Source organism: Typopeltis vanoorti, chromosome 24 (assembly GCF_054136105.1).
Source record: "Typopeltis vanoorti isolate ZY-2024b chromosome 24, IOZ_Tvanoo_1.0, whole genome shotgun sequence".
Taxonomy (NCBI): Eukaryota; Metazoa; Arthropoda; class Arachnida; order Uropygi; family Thelyphonidae; genus Typopeltis; species Typopeltis vanoorti.
Window position 1 is genome coordinate 76,652,739 of NC_143572.1, and position 14,357 is coordinate 76,667,095.

Genomic DNA, 14,357 nt, shown 5'->3' on the forward strand with positions numbered 1-14,357 from the left:
ATAGATAGCATAATCAGTTGTTGAGAGTGTAGGGAAGAAAGATGTGTTTTAGGTATACTATATGATTTCTTGGTTTAGAGCAGTGTCGAGAAGAGTATTTGCAAACATTAAGAAACTGTGTTAAAATGACCAATCTTTTGACATAGTAAGGGTGGTAGTTGAGAAATTCAAGTAGTTTCTAATGTTGATAGACTTATTACATTATATAGTACAATCCACAGGGTTCAGTGCTGGGACCTATATTGTTTAATCTTTATATCAATGACATTGTCCATGGATTGCAAGGAAATATTCAGTTGTTTGCGGATGATGTGAAGCTGGGAAGGGTTATTAGTAATAGTGCAGATGTGGTAGCCCTGCAAGAGGATTTGAATAAGCTAAACAGATGGGGAAATAAATGGGGGGTGTCATTTTAATGCAGCAAAAGGTAAGGTCTTGAGGTTTGGGACACATCGATGGGACGTTGCATACTCTATGGGAGTAGTTAAACTGGAGGAAGTAGGGGAGACAAGAGATCTCGGGTTGATGATTGATACAGAACTGAAATTTAGGGGACATATTGCAAAGGTAGTGAAGGTAACGCAGAGGATTGCTGCAATAATGAGGACACTGACCTGCAGAGATAAAATGGTTATCATTCCGTTGTATAAGACTCTGATCAGACCACACTTAAGACTATTGTTCTCAGATCTGGTCCCCAGGATTTGAAGGGGATAAATTAACTGTGGAAAGGGTACAAAGGCAGATAACAAAGATGGTGTCAGGACTGTACATACAATGTTGGTTATGAGGATCGGCTGAGAGTGTGGACTGTAGAGTTTGGTGGATAGAAGGAGAGGTGATATGATAGACTTTTAAACTGTTGAGAGGTGGTTACAGGGTTGACACTGGGAAGTTCTTTCACTTGGTTGAACAGCGGGAACGAGTCATGACAAGGGGGCCATCCCTGGAAGTTACGAAAGGAAACTGTGAGAAAGAGGGTGAGGAGTGGTTTCTTTGCATGGAGGGTGGTTGAACCATGGAATGCATTGCCTGATGGAGTGGTGAGATCGAAAACAGTCGTTTAAGGAGTGGTATGATAGACTGTGTGTTTCCTAGGAGGGACCTCCTTCGATGAGTCTTGATACTTGTTTCTTAGAAAGGACCTCCCATGATGAGTCTTTCGACTCCATGGAGGCCTGAATAATATCAATAATATTAGTACCTAAGTACTAATATAATGGTCAGATCTGGTGAAAGTCAAATTTAGGAAGTTTATAGATTTAGTTTCTTTGTACTGAATTTTAAAATTTCACCACATTTCAGTATGTGGCTAAATGTGTTTTAAAGAAACATTTCCTTTAAATATGCAAGTTTATCATCATCTGACAATTCTCACAAAGTAGTAAAAATTAATGTCATGTTGCTGGTCCTGTATATATTTCATTAGTTTTTGGTCTTTAACTCTTGGTTTAAAAATTTTTTTTTAATTTTCCAAAATCTTATATAGTTTCTAAAATAGAAATACTAACAAAACAGAGAAAAATAATAAAAATAATAAAAATAAAAAAAAGAACTAGATCAAGTATAAAAAGTATATTACAAGAAGAAAGCATTAGAATATTATATCAATCATAAAACAAAATTAATATAGATATAGAAGGAGAATGTAAAACTTGAATAAAGATAATTCATAAGACAGCCTTGGAAAGAAAAATAAATATTAAAAGGATTATATATATATATATATATAAAGTTAAAACAATAGTAATGAAAACAGCACAAATCAATATAATACAAGAAAAACAGCGGATAGAATTTATATCTCAAATTTATCAATGGAAAATAATGAAGAAATCAGTTCAAATATAAAATTAAATTGGAAGAATTAAAAGAAGCAATAAAGATTTCAAAAAATAGAAAAACTAGATTAACATGTCATAAATATATCTTTCAAAATATACTGGAGAATACATACAAAGATTTTTAAAATTAATAACTGTTGGAAGAAATGTGAAGTTTCATAAGATGGGTTAAAAGCTGTTATATCTATATTTAAGAAAAGAGAATAACTTTTTTTAAGACTAGTGGTCAGCCAAACTGCTTCAGCCATACTCAAGACTTTACTGGTGAAAACAACGAATGTATTCCAAAATCAGGAGGTCAAATAGGCACGAAATGGATGAATGAAAAAGTAAGGCGTGATCTGAAAGCTTGTGCTGCTTATGGAAGCAGCACAAGATCAGTGGTAATATTCAGTTGTATGAGAACAGAGCAGGTGAGGAAGGTCTCTCTCCTGGTAAAAGAAGCAAAAGTGTAGTTAGATAATGAGATTTAAAAAAATAGTTCTTTTAATATGTGGCCAGGAGAAGAAAGAACAATTACTGAAGGATGATATTGATAACTAGAGCTAAGGATATAGTTCAGATATTTAATGAGAAATTCATAGTTATTTCATTCTTATGAATGCAGCAGGAAGGGAGGAGACTGATGGCGAGTGAGCAAGAGATATGAGGAATTGTGTCAACCTAACGTTAACAAAACTAGAGTTTGAGGATATGTCACTGCATGTTTTGAGGAAATGTTCCAAGGAATTAACAGCTCTGACATACTTTTAAAGCCTATCCCTGCATTTAGCAAAGTTCCAAAGAAGTGGAAAGAGGACAAAACTGTTCTACTTCGTAAAGGATATTGATAAGCCTAAGGTTTCAAATTACAGGCCAAACTATGTGTCTAGAGTTGCAGTTCAAGTGTTAGAGAGGTTCATTAGGACCAAGATTCAGAACCCAGTTCTGAATCCTGTAATGAACTATGGGATTGTATGTAGATTCCTGTGCATTTGTTAGAGAAAAAATGGGAAACTGGTTTTAACACTACTAGATAATCAGTACAACGAGACATTTGAGTTTACTAAAAACAGGCTGAAACATTCTTTCAAAATGTGCAAGATAGACCTCAAATCTAAGTAATTTGAAGTGCTGATGTTCTGGCCACCACAATATGGAGCATATTGAACTTTGCAGCAATGAAATACTCAATGAGTTTCATCTAATTCTAGAGGCTAGCTTTCTCAAACCTTTTGGAGTTACTTCACAAATATAAATGATTTTAGTTCATTTCCATCTTCAAATTTGCCAAACCACACCTATTTTTTCTAACTCCAATTTCTGCTTCATCAAACACCATACACACACACACGCGAGTTTTCCCTATTCCACTGACAGTATTTGTGAATAAGCATGTATAGTATCATATAGGCATATAGGCAATAAGCATGTATAATATCAGAATAAGCATGTGCACCAATTCCACCTTACAGGTGGAATTGGTGCACATGCTTATTCTGATATACCACACCATAGTTTTTGACTTAAAATCTCCTCTTTGGCTAAAAAATCTCTCTGCATTATTCTATAAAATTCATTTGCACTCTCTATTGCTCTCCAAATGCCATCAACCCATATAAACTTTTTTTTTTAAATGTCAAAAAACAAAAAGCTACTCCTGTTATCCAACTAGGTTAAAGAGATAATTAAATGGAATTATATCAAAGGATTTTTAATTTGACATACCTGTGCATTTTTTGAAGGTAAGAATGACATAGTACTTGATCACAGCTGAGATGGTATGTAATTAGGCAGTGTCAATGATGACAATCTGATAATTAAGCATAATCAGCCAAAAAATTGGTTAAAAAGGAAGGAATAAAAAAATCTGTTATGTATACAGCAAACCAGCAGCACAGTGATGTGCTGACTTTCATTTGAAGTGTCATCAGATGTAGAACAGAGATAATTATGTCAGTTTGCTGCATAGTTTATTGAGATGATGTATTAGAGGAATAAATTGGTTCAAAAGTATCTGGGAGTAATTTATTTTCTATAATTGCCACAAGAGCAAGTAAGATCTTTATTATTTGCATTTCACCTCCCATCACCCTTATATATATATATATATAAGGATGATTTTTATAAATATGTGTGTGTGCGTGCATGTAAAAGCTGTTATATTAATACAATTCATTAAAATTCACTAATTTCTGCTGATTTAAACCAAGAACCGTTCTTGACAGCATCCCCAACAACTAATGTATTTTGCTATTCACCAGGCCCTGAATCATGTACCTTCACAAAAAAAAACATATCAAAATCCTATAGTCTTAAAATTCACATATATTAATATCATTTATAAAGTCATAAAATGCATCATCGAATATTCAAATTATAAATTTGTCTTGACCGCTAATAAGAAATAGAAAATTTGCTAAAAACAGAACCACGATAGATCAGACCGATGTGTTATGGAATAATTGTTGTTTATCAGTTTAAATGACAGGATGCAATACCTGTTACGTTGGATCCACAGTTCATTCCATAAATTCATACCTAATTGAACATTATCGAGATTGCAATTTTCCCATGTTTATCAGTTTAAATGATAGGATGCAATACCTGTTACGTTGGATCCACAGTTCATTCCATAAACTCATACCTAATTGAACATTATCGAGATTGCAATATTCCCATATGAGACTACTCACTTTCCATCACTAAGAAAAAACACACCAGCAAGAACAAAAATTCTGCCACTGATATATCTATACATACAATATAATCCCAAGAAAGACCTGAAATGAAGGTCACCTTTATCAATTTCCAAGAAAAATAAAACCAAATTACGTTGCTCTGAATCTCTATCAATAAGAACCACCCAATACACTAAAAAATCTCTTGCCCTCATGGCAATTCAATAAAATAAATTACCTCCATGACTACCAAGCACTCCAATACTCAAAGCAACTTAACTGCTTTTACACCATCTCATTAAACCACATGGCAAGCTGAAAGTTAGCTATCACTATTCTACATCTGATGACATTTTACACAAAACAATCAACAAACCATCATGTTGCTGGCTTAATGTGCATATAACAGGTTTCTTGTTCCTTTCGTTCATTATTTTCAGCACTTAGTTTGCTTAATTCACATTTTGTTATTGGTTTCATTCATGTTTTTTGACTATCTGATAAGTATCACTATGCTCAATTATTGGTTCTTCATCATGACCATCTCCTAATTATATACCATTTCAGCTCTGATCAAGCCCTGTTCCAAGTACTATGCCATCCTTTCCTTCAAAAAAATGCAAAAAGGCATGTCAAATTAATAATCCTTCTTTAGTATAATCCATTTAATTATTATCTCTTTAACCAAGTTGGAAAAATGGACTGCTCCATTAAAATAACTGTTTTTTTTTTTTTTCAGTTTAATGTCAAATTTTAGAAGCATCATGACTATCATATTAAGTATTTTAATGTTGATTTTTGAAATGAAACATTCCCTATAGTGAGGTCATCATTGATGACAGCGTTTGCTGTCCTAGATGCGAGTCAGATGGTAATTTGTATCCATACACATTTTTCAGATTTTCTATATTGTCCTGTATATGTCCGAGTGGTTAGCCTAGTGGCTATGTGCTTCGAAACCATATGCCTGGCGAAGGAGAGTCCTAGGTTTGATTCCTGTCAACAACGTGAGGGACTTAAGGATCTTCCTCAGCCATAGCCAAGTTAGCCGGTCTTGGGCATGGACAGCACGGTTTTTCTTCCTAGTTTATCTGCAGTTTTACATCTCGCAAACAGCCAAACTGGCCACGTGAAGACACACAGATAGTCATGAATATTGCCCTTAGGGCATGCAGCAGAGGAGTGGCGAACCAGCTGCATTAATATGCCAGTAACCCCTCATTAGGAATGGACTCAACCCGTTTGATTCCTGTCAACAAAGTGAGGGACTTAAGGATCTTCCTCAGCCATAGCCAAGTTAGCCGGTCTTGGGCATGGACAGCACGGTTTTTCTTCCTAGTTTATCTGCAGTTTTACATCTCGCAAACAGCCAAACTGGCCACGTGAAGACACACAGATAGTCATGAATATTGCCCTTAGGGCATGCAGCAGAGGAGTGGCGAACCAGCTGCATTAATATGCCAGTAACCCCTCATTAGGAATGGACTCAACCCGTCCTAGACAGATAGGACAGGATTGCCTGTATACTTTAAATTCTCACCCATTATCAGCCTTGGTTCTGAAGTATGCAGGCTGTGTAAAGAAGAACCAAGCATATCACAATTGGCTTGCATTGAAATCTCAATCTTCTTTTTTCTCTTTATAACAAAGCCAGAACCGCTGCAAGGAAATTATGAACCTTCCAAAATTCTGAAAGGGTTAAAAAAAAGCAGGAAACTTACACCATGTGCAAAAACAGCAGTCGTGTTTTCTAGTTAGTGTTAATTGTTACAAACATAAGTAAATAAAAGTACTAATATTTGTAACAAATGCGAGTAGTTTCGTCTACTTCTCACAAGCCACACACCTCATGAAACTACTCATGCCAAAGTTAAGCAAAGGACTACCTGCTTCCACTGTTATGTTAGCACACATTAATTTAACAATATAAAAATATAATTATTAAAAAATATCCACTCAACCTAATGCTGCATCTAATTAAAAATACTCAAATTAAATTAGACTAGTACTCTAATATAAAATTAATATCTCCTTGAGAAGAAATTTTCAACTTATCACTGAACAATACATTGCCACTTTTCCCAATGAAGTTGATGATTCCGTCCTTATAGATTTATCAGTAACAGTGAAGAAAATATATGGTTCAATTAGGTTATTTAAACCTGATTGAGCAGCAAAAACAAACCATCTCTGTGGATCATCTTCAATACTAAATGTCAATTTGCAATTTTAGTATGAGCTAAGTATTGTGATATCAGATTCCATTTACACCATGCATAATGTTTTGCACTATTTTATTTCCAACACCCAATTAAAGTCAGCAAAACCTAAATAGATTCTCATTATCTTCCATGAATTCATGACTATATATTGTAAGACAAACTTGTCAACTTCTTTTCCACTATTTGCCTCTTCACATTTCAGATTTCTAATTAAGTGTTGATATACATACTCAAGATGGCATATTTTGGGTATTTTCAAAGACTGTTAGAAAATATGTGTCACTTCATGCATTAATATCATATGTGCAATATGGCAGAAACTGAGATACTAGTTCATCCATGCTAATGAGACATTCCCGGGATACAATATTACATTTGTATGTAATATTGTGTTCAATGATTTCCAAAACCACATACATATGGTATGTGATTTTGGAAAGAAAAAAATTAAATTTTTGCAATGATAGTTTTATCAGCTATTATATTTCAGAAAATATTCTGGTTTTCAATTATTACCATACCATGGTTAAAAAAAGTTGTCATTAATTCTACCTCCAACTGGACACAGGACCAATAGAACCAGCAAATACAAGCAACTCCTTAAATATATATATATATAATAAAATAAAAAAATCAGTTTTTGAATTCAATGGCTCATAATGCAATCAAAAGAAATTTTAAATCATTATTCATTTTGAATTCTAAAACTATCATTGATTTTCACAGACAACTAAAGGAGGACAGTATGACAGACCACAAGATGGTAGTTTTTTAAATGTAATGTTACACTTTCTGTTCCCTACCCCTTCCAATTATTAGCATGAAATGGTAATAGTAATAGTACATTATACGTTTGAGTTTAGTTTGTGTGAAACTAATGAGCAAATCACCTTCTCTGTAGGGCAGAAACAATGGTGAAACACTCCTCCGAATACCATTAGGCACTAGAACACAAGTAAAATGTTCTTATCCTGTGTAATTTGTGTATGCCAGCATGAATGTATTAAATTGGCCTTTAGCAGCATTTAATGAAATAAAACTGGTATAAGTGACTAGAAAGGGAGAGTACATCAACTAAAACTTTGTCTATTATTGGCAAGCTTATAAACTTCAAATATTCATAAAAATAAATCACAAACAAATACTACTACTAATTTATGAAATGGCCTTTATTACCATACAAATGCTATTACAGCATTAGCATCGGACATGGCAAGAGGCTTTAACACTTTTACCTTGGTTATCAAAACAATAAAAACAAGGCTTTCTTTTCTTTTTATTATGAACTGTGGCAGAAATGTTCATTTTTATTTTATTTTCCAGAATTGGTATCACAATAGATCCCACAAACAATCTTGAAAGAAAAGCTTTTCTCACACACAGAAAAAAAAAGGATAAGAAGAAACAAACAATAAATAACTTTACTAGGAGAATTATTTACATTACAAGGCACATTCTAAGTATAATCAACAAAACCCACTTAAACACCTTTAACTATTGTTGGCAAAAAAAAAATTAAATCATGGCTACTAACTGTTATTAAACCTATAGAACAAGCACAGTCTGGATATGCATTTTTATTTTTTTTTTTTGAGCAAAACCATTACAGGACAGAAGGATGGGTATCATTCTACAACACACTGAAAATACAAATTATGTTTTGCTCATTCCTTCAACATATTTTCAATGCTCATCTTGAAGCACAATCTTCACTACGTACCTAAGGCAATCATATCATTTCAATTTGCTGATCAAGGCAACAAAAGCTCAGATCAAATACAGTTTTCACACATCAGTAGGCATAAAGTTTAGGTCAGGGAGAAACAGAGTTTCATGCTGTTCTTTTTTCTATAGTGCAATTAACCGATAATTCTGGCTAAAGCTCAGAAATACCACGCGGACAAAATAGCCTATGTGGTCATTAAATCTTATGTAGTACCATTAATTATTTGTGCATTTTTGGTGACTGTAACCTCAGGTTTTTTCCCTGAAGCACTGTTGGAGCGAGGTCTTGATAAATGTGTATCCCGCTGTTCTTTAGGAAGACCCAAAGGAGGACCATTTGGTTTACACACAGAATTTTCTTCTCCATTAGTGCTATTATCATCTGGAGCAGTAAATCCATTGTATCTTCTGTCATTAGATGCCTGATTTCTTCCAACATCTCTAGGTTCTGAGTATCTCCTATCTGAACCTCTCCACCTATCATATCCACTTGGTTCAGCACCATATCTACCATATCGTCTTCTACGCCTGCGCCGATTTTGGGAGCCTTCCACTGATGAAACGCTCTCTAATATATATATATATATATATAGAAAAAAAATTAAATAATTAATAACATTGAAAAAACATATATATCAAAATATGGATATTAGAGAGGCAATGATTAAGTTTATGAGAGAGAAAACATGGTACAAAAGACAAACTTTTGCCTCTACATCTAGCTGGCATTTAATTTACCAGATTTCTTGTGAATGTTCATCTAACATATGCTTGGACAGACAGGCAACTCTATGGAAAAAAGAGATTAGCAAAATATCAATACTACAATGAATACTTTACCTTAAACCTGAAAAGTGTGGTCTGCACAACATGGTATTGAGACCAAACACAATTCTTTGGAATAAGGAGTTTTCATAGAATCAGTTTTAAATACAAATGTCTTTTCAAAGATAATTCCGAAGCCCTGTTAGATCAGCTTAACTTAAATTGGAATGATTGCTTTTCTCGGTCTCATGAAAGTTTCAGATTCTCATCCTATAACAATCAGAAATGATTTACTATATATTTGATAAGATCCTCTTTAATGTGTGGCACTTGCTGTTACTGGTTAATCAAATGTTGTATTTGCTTTGTATTCTGTCTCTTTGAATTCTAATTTCATTAAAGTTATTTACTGTGCCAAGCATGTTCAGTTTTTCTCTCTCTCTAAGATACTATGTCACAAGTTCCATTAAAATTAATTATGAGGTTTTCACAAATGAATTTGCCATTGCTTTTCATATTGCTTTGGCCATGCAAAAAAAAAAAAAAAAAAAAAAAAAAGGCAGGAATTTCAAATATCCACAATATATTGTCTAATATTTCAATAATTAGGAAAACAACTACATGATTTAGTAGAATGTTGAAGTACTTTGCAAAATACTTATTTTCACATAAATACAGTACTTCTATTTGTATTGATTGAACATATGACATCAGAGGTTTCATTGCTTAACACAATAGGTTAAACAAAAAGCAGACTTATTAGCAATATTTTAGCTAAGGCATTTCATTTCTGAAGGTTAGAAAAAGAATTTTTGATTTTTTCTAGGAAGGACTACCTCTCTTTTGGAGAGATCTGTGTAATCTGTTAGTCTGTATGTTATTGGAGGAGATTTTAATAATCTTTTTATTTTTGTAGGGATTGTATCCAATATTAGAGAAAATATTTGAGATATATTCTAGTTTTTAATTTTGGAGTCTCACTGAAGCAACGATATCATTCTATTTTTACCTTCTAATTTTATCGTGTTGCAATAAGCCACATGCATCATATTACGCACAAAATTCAACTGATAGAAAGAATTTCTTTTTATTTATTTTTTAAATTTCAGTTTATATAATACATATTTCTTAAAACACACCCCAACTCAACATCACCAGAGTTCAAGATTGGTAATATCAACATAAAAAGCCTGAATGGCAAAGAAATGGAGCGAGCTGAGGAATTAGATAAGTATCAGATTGACATAATAGGGGTGACTGAAACAAAAAAAAAAAGACAAAAACTGGTGAGCTCTCTCTAAGCAATAAGTACAAAATGTTATATTCAGTCAATGACAATCAAGGAAAAGGAGTAGCAGCCATAGTATTCAACTCTAAATATGAGGCTAATCTCCTTGAATGGCAGGCAGATTAGTAGAGTGATGTGGGCAAATATCGGAATGGGGGAACTTGAAAATGAGACTTATTTGTCCCTATGATCCCACAGAAGGCTCTACTAAGATAGAAGTAGAGGAATTTTTTTGAGGCTTTAGAGAAAGCAACTGACATAATGAAAAAGAAAAAGTTGGTCCTTGTTGGAGATCTAAATAGCAGAGTAGGAAATGATTGTCAGATGTATAGAAATATTTTGGAAAAATTTTCAGAAAAGAGCAGAGCTAATCATGGCAAATACTTGGATTTCTGCGCAGGATATGGACTGGTTATTACTAACACCATGTTCCAACATAAAAATGTACACAGGTTCACATGGAGAGAAGAGGCAAGGAATAAGAAAAGTCTAATGACTATGTTATTGTTGATAGTCATGTTTTCCCACTGGCGCAGGACACCAGACTGTACACAGGATTTGAAATTGGAAGTGATCACTATTTAGTCTTGAGCAGAATATGAAATTGAATTTCATATTGGAAAGAAGAACATGTAAGAAAAGTTTAAAGCAAATAAAAGTTGAGCAGTTCTCAGATATGAACTGTGGACTAAAATGCACAAACATTATTCAAGAAAAAATGAAAGAGTTTGAGAACAGGAACCAAACTGTGGAGATTCAGTGGCAAGCCCTGAATTCAGTCAGAGAAGCATATGGTGAGGCTGTGTGGAAGGATAGAAAAATCAGCACTCCATAGTGGACATGGGAAGTTAAAGAGGCAGTGAAGGAAAAGAAGAAAGTATATCAAATCTTCTGGCAAATAAGTCAGCTTGTACTCTTAGAGAATACAGAGACAAATGTAAGAAAACTAAACACTGTAAAACTAGCTAAACAAAAGTTACATGGAAAATAAATATCAATAAGAGGCAAGATATTCTGGAGGTTGTTGAAGAAGCTCAGAAATGGAGGAAAGACTGCTAGAAAAGGAATATTAGAGAGAGAGGATAAAGGTGAAATGAAACTGGAGAAAAAGATATCCTTGAAGTATGGAGTAATCACTTTGAGAAATTGCTAAATGAAACTGTGCTATCCCTGCTTTGGTAAAAAACACTCAACAGGCATGCAGTCAGGAATACATATCCATACTTGATATATAATAAAATGCGGAAAGGCAGCAGGAGTAGATGATATTCGACCAGAAATACTCAAATATGGAGGTATAAAAGTCTTATAGTGGCTGCACTGCATAGTTCAGAAAGCCTGGACAGAGGGACGAATCATGGAATGATTGGAGTAGAGATCTCATAGTACCCATATACAAAAAAAGGGAAATAAAACTGCATATAAGAATTACAGAGGTATTTCTCTACTAAATGTTCCTGGTAAGATTTACACAAGTATACTTGAGAAACGGTTGAGAAGTATTGCAGAAGAAAAGCTTCATGAAGAACAAGCTGGATCCAGGCCAAATAGAGGCTGTCAGAATCAGCTCTTCACTTTATAACAAATTGTTGAGAAATCATAGGAATATAACAAAGATCTGTATTTAAGTTTCGTAGATCTGGAAAAGGAATATGACAAGGTACCAAGCTATTCAATATGCTAAAGTTATATGGTGCCAATAGGAGATTATATCAAACAATACTTAGTCTTTCATTGAGTTGTAAGCAAGCAGTTAGAATTGAAGGAAGTACATTATCCCCTCTGTTATTCATTATCTATATGGATCACATTATGAAGGAAAGTGGTATTAAACCTGATATCAAAATTAGAGATGTTAATGCCAGTGCTTTGCTTTATGCAGATGATATTATACTTCTAAATAAATCTGCTACAAGTCTGCAAGATTCCCTGACTAAATTGAATAACTGTTGCAATAAATATGGTATGAAGGTAAGCAATAACAAGACAAAGACAATGAAAATAGGCAGAAGCATTGAAAATATCAACTGCATTGTGAATGGAGAACCTATTGTTACACCTGATATCTTGGGAATATAGTATTCTCAGCTATCATGGTGTAACATGAAGAATAAATATCATAAATTAAAACCCCTGCATACAAAAATGAATTATTTAATGGAAAATTTCTTGCATCCAGTAAAATGTATAAAACGTAAGGGTTGTTGTTAAAGTAGCTGATAAAGGAAGGAATGTATTAATATTGTAATATGACTTAAAATAAGGAATTCTGACTAAATAAGTAGCTAACAAAGGAAAGTAGGGGTGCTTAAGGGTCAAAGCTGTATAACTGAGAGGAGACCTCCACATAGCCTTTAAAGGAATGCGGAGAACCGACCAGGGCTTCTGACCTAATGTCCAATCCTCACCTTCTCGTGGTGCACCCTGTTGGGTATCTACTTTGATACTGAACGAACGAGGATGGGCTAGCAATTTGGGATTTAGCCGACCAAATTGTATTCTTAATGGTTAAACCAAAATAAAAAATGATGGTACAAAATAACAAAATTTCATGCCGGCTGGGGCATCGCCGGTTAAACGAGGCCCCCGTTGTTTTCGCCAGAGAACCAGGGCGAACAGCGAAAAGTCAGCTACTGGAACAAATCTGAAAACAAACCCCAACTCAACATCATCAGAGTTAAAGATCGGTACTATCAACGTAAGAAGCCTGAATGGCAAAGAAATGGAGCAAACTGAGGAATTAGATAAGTACCAGATCGACATAATAGGTGTGACTGAAACAAAAAAGACCAAAACTGGTGAGATCTTTCTGAGCAATAAATACAAAATGTTATATTCAGGCAATGACAATCAAGGAAAAGAAGGAGTAGCCATAGTATTCAACACAAAATATGAGGCTAATCTTCTTGAATGGCAGTCAGTCTCAAGTAGAGTAATGTGGGCAAATATGAGAATGGGGAACTGGACAATGAGACTTATTTGTGCCTATGGTCCCACAGAAGGTTCTACTAAGATAGAAGTGGAGGAATTTTTTGAGGCTTTAGAAAAAGCAACTGACACAATGAAAAAGTAAAAGTTGGTCCTTGTTGGGGATCTAAATAGCAGAGTAGGAAATGATTGTGAGACATACAAAAATATTTTGGGAAAATTTGGAGAAAAGAGCAAAGCTAAAAATAATGGCAAATATCTGTTGGATTTCTGCTCAGGACATGGATTGGTTATTACTAACACCATGTTCCAACAGAAAAATGGGCACAAATTCACATGGAGAGAAGAGGCTAGGAATAAGAAAAGTCTCATTGACTATGTTATTGTTGATAGTGATGTTTTCTCCCTGGTGCAGGACACCAGAGTGTACAGAGGATTTGAAATTGGAAGTGATCACTATTTAGTATTGAGCAGGATAAAATTGAATTTCATATTGAAAAGAATAACATGTAAGAAAGTTTTAAAGCGAATAAAAGTTGAGCAGCTCTCAGATGTGAACTGTAGACTAAAATACAGAAAGATTATTGAAAAGAAAATGAAAGAGTTTGAGAACAGGAATCAAACCTTGGAGATTCAGTGGCAAACTCTGAAGAAAACATTGATTGATTCTGCCAGAGAGGCATGTGGTGAGGTTGTGTGCAAGGATAAAAAAAATCAGAACTCCCTGGTGGACACAGGAAGTTAAAGAGGCAGTGAAGGAAAAGAAGAAAGCATATCAAAAGTTCCAGGCAAATAAGTCAGCTTTTACTCTTATAGAATACAGAGACAAATGTAAGAAAACTAAACAGTGTGTAAAACTAACTAAACAAAAGTCATGGGAGGACTTTGGCAAGAATATAGAAAATAAATATCAAGAAGGTGGCAA

General features: G+C 34.1%; 1 protein-coding gene across 2 annotated transcripts in view; it reads right to left on the reverse strand.

The window, feature by feature from the left end:
- Window positions 1-7,877: 7,877 nt before the first annotated feature.
- The window catches only part of LOC150093418 (RNA-binding protein FXR1-like), a 272,912-nt gene continuing 266,432 nt past the window's right edge, over window positions 7,878-14,357 (reverse strand). For both annotated transcript variants that reach the window (XM_090413280.1, XM_090413279.1), the window contains exon 15: window positions 7,878-9,019. In XM_090413280.1, the coding sequence (XP_090269406.1) occupies window positions 8,655-9,019 (365 nt within the window). In that variant the 3' untranslated portion in view covers window positions 7,878-8,654. The remainder of the gene's footprint in view (window positions 9,020-14,357) is intronic.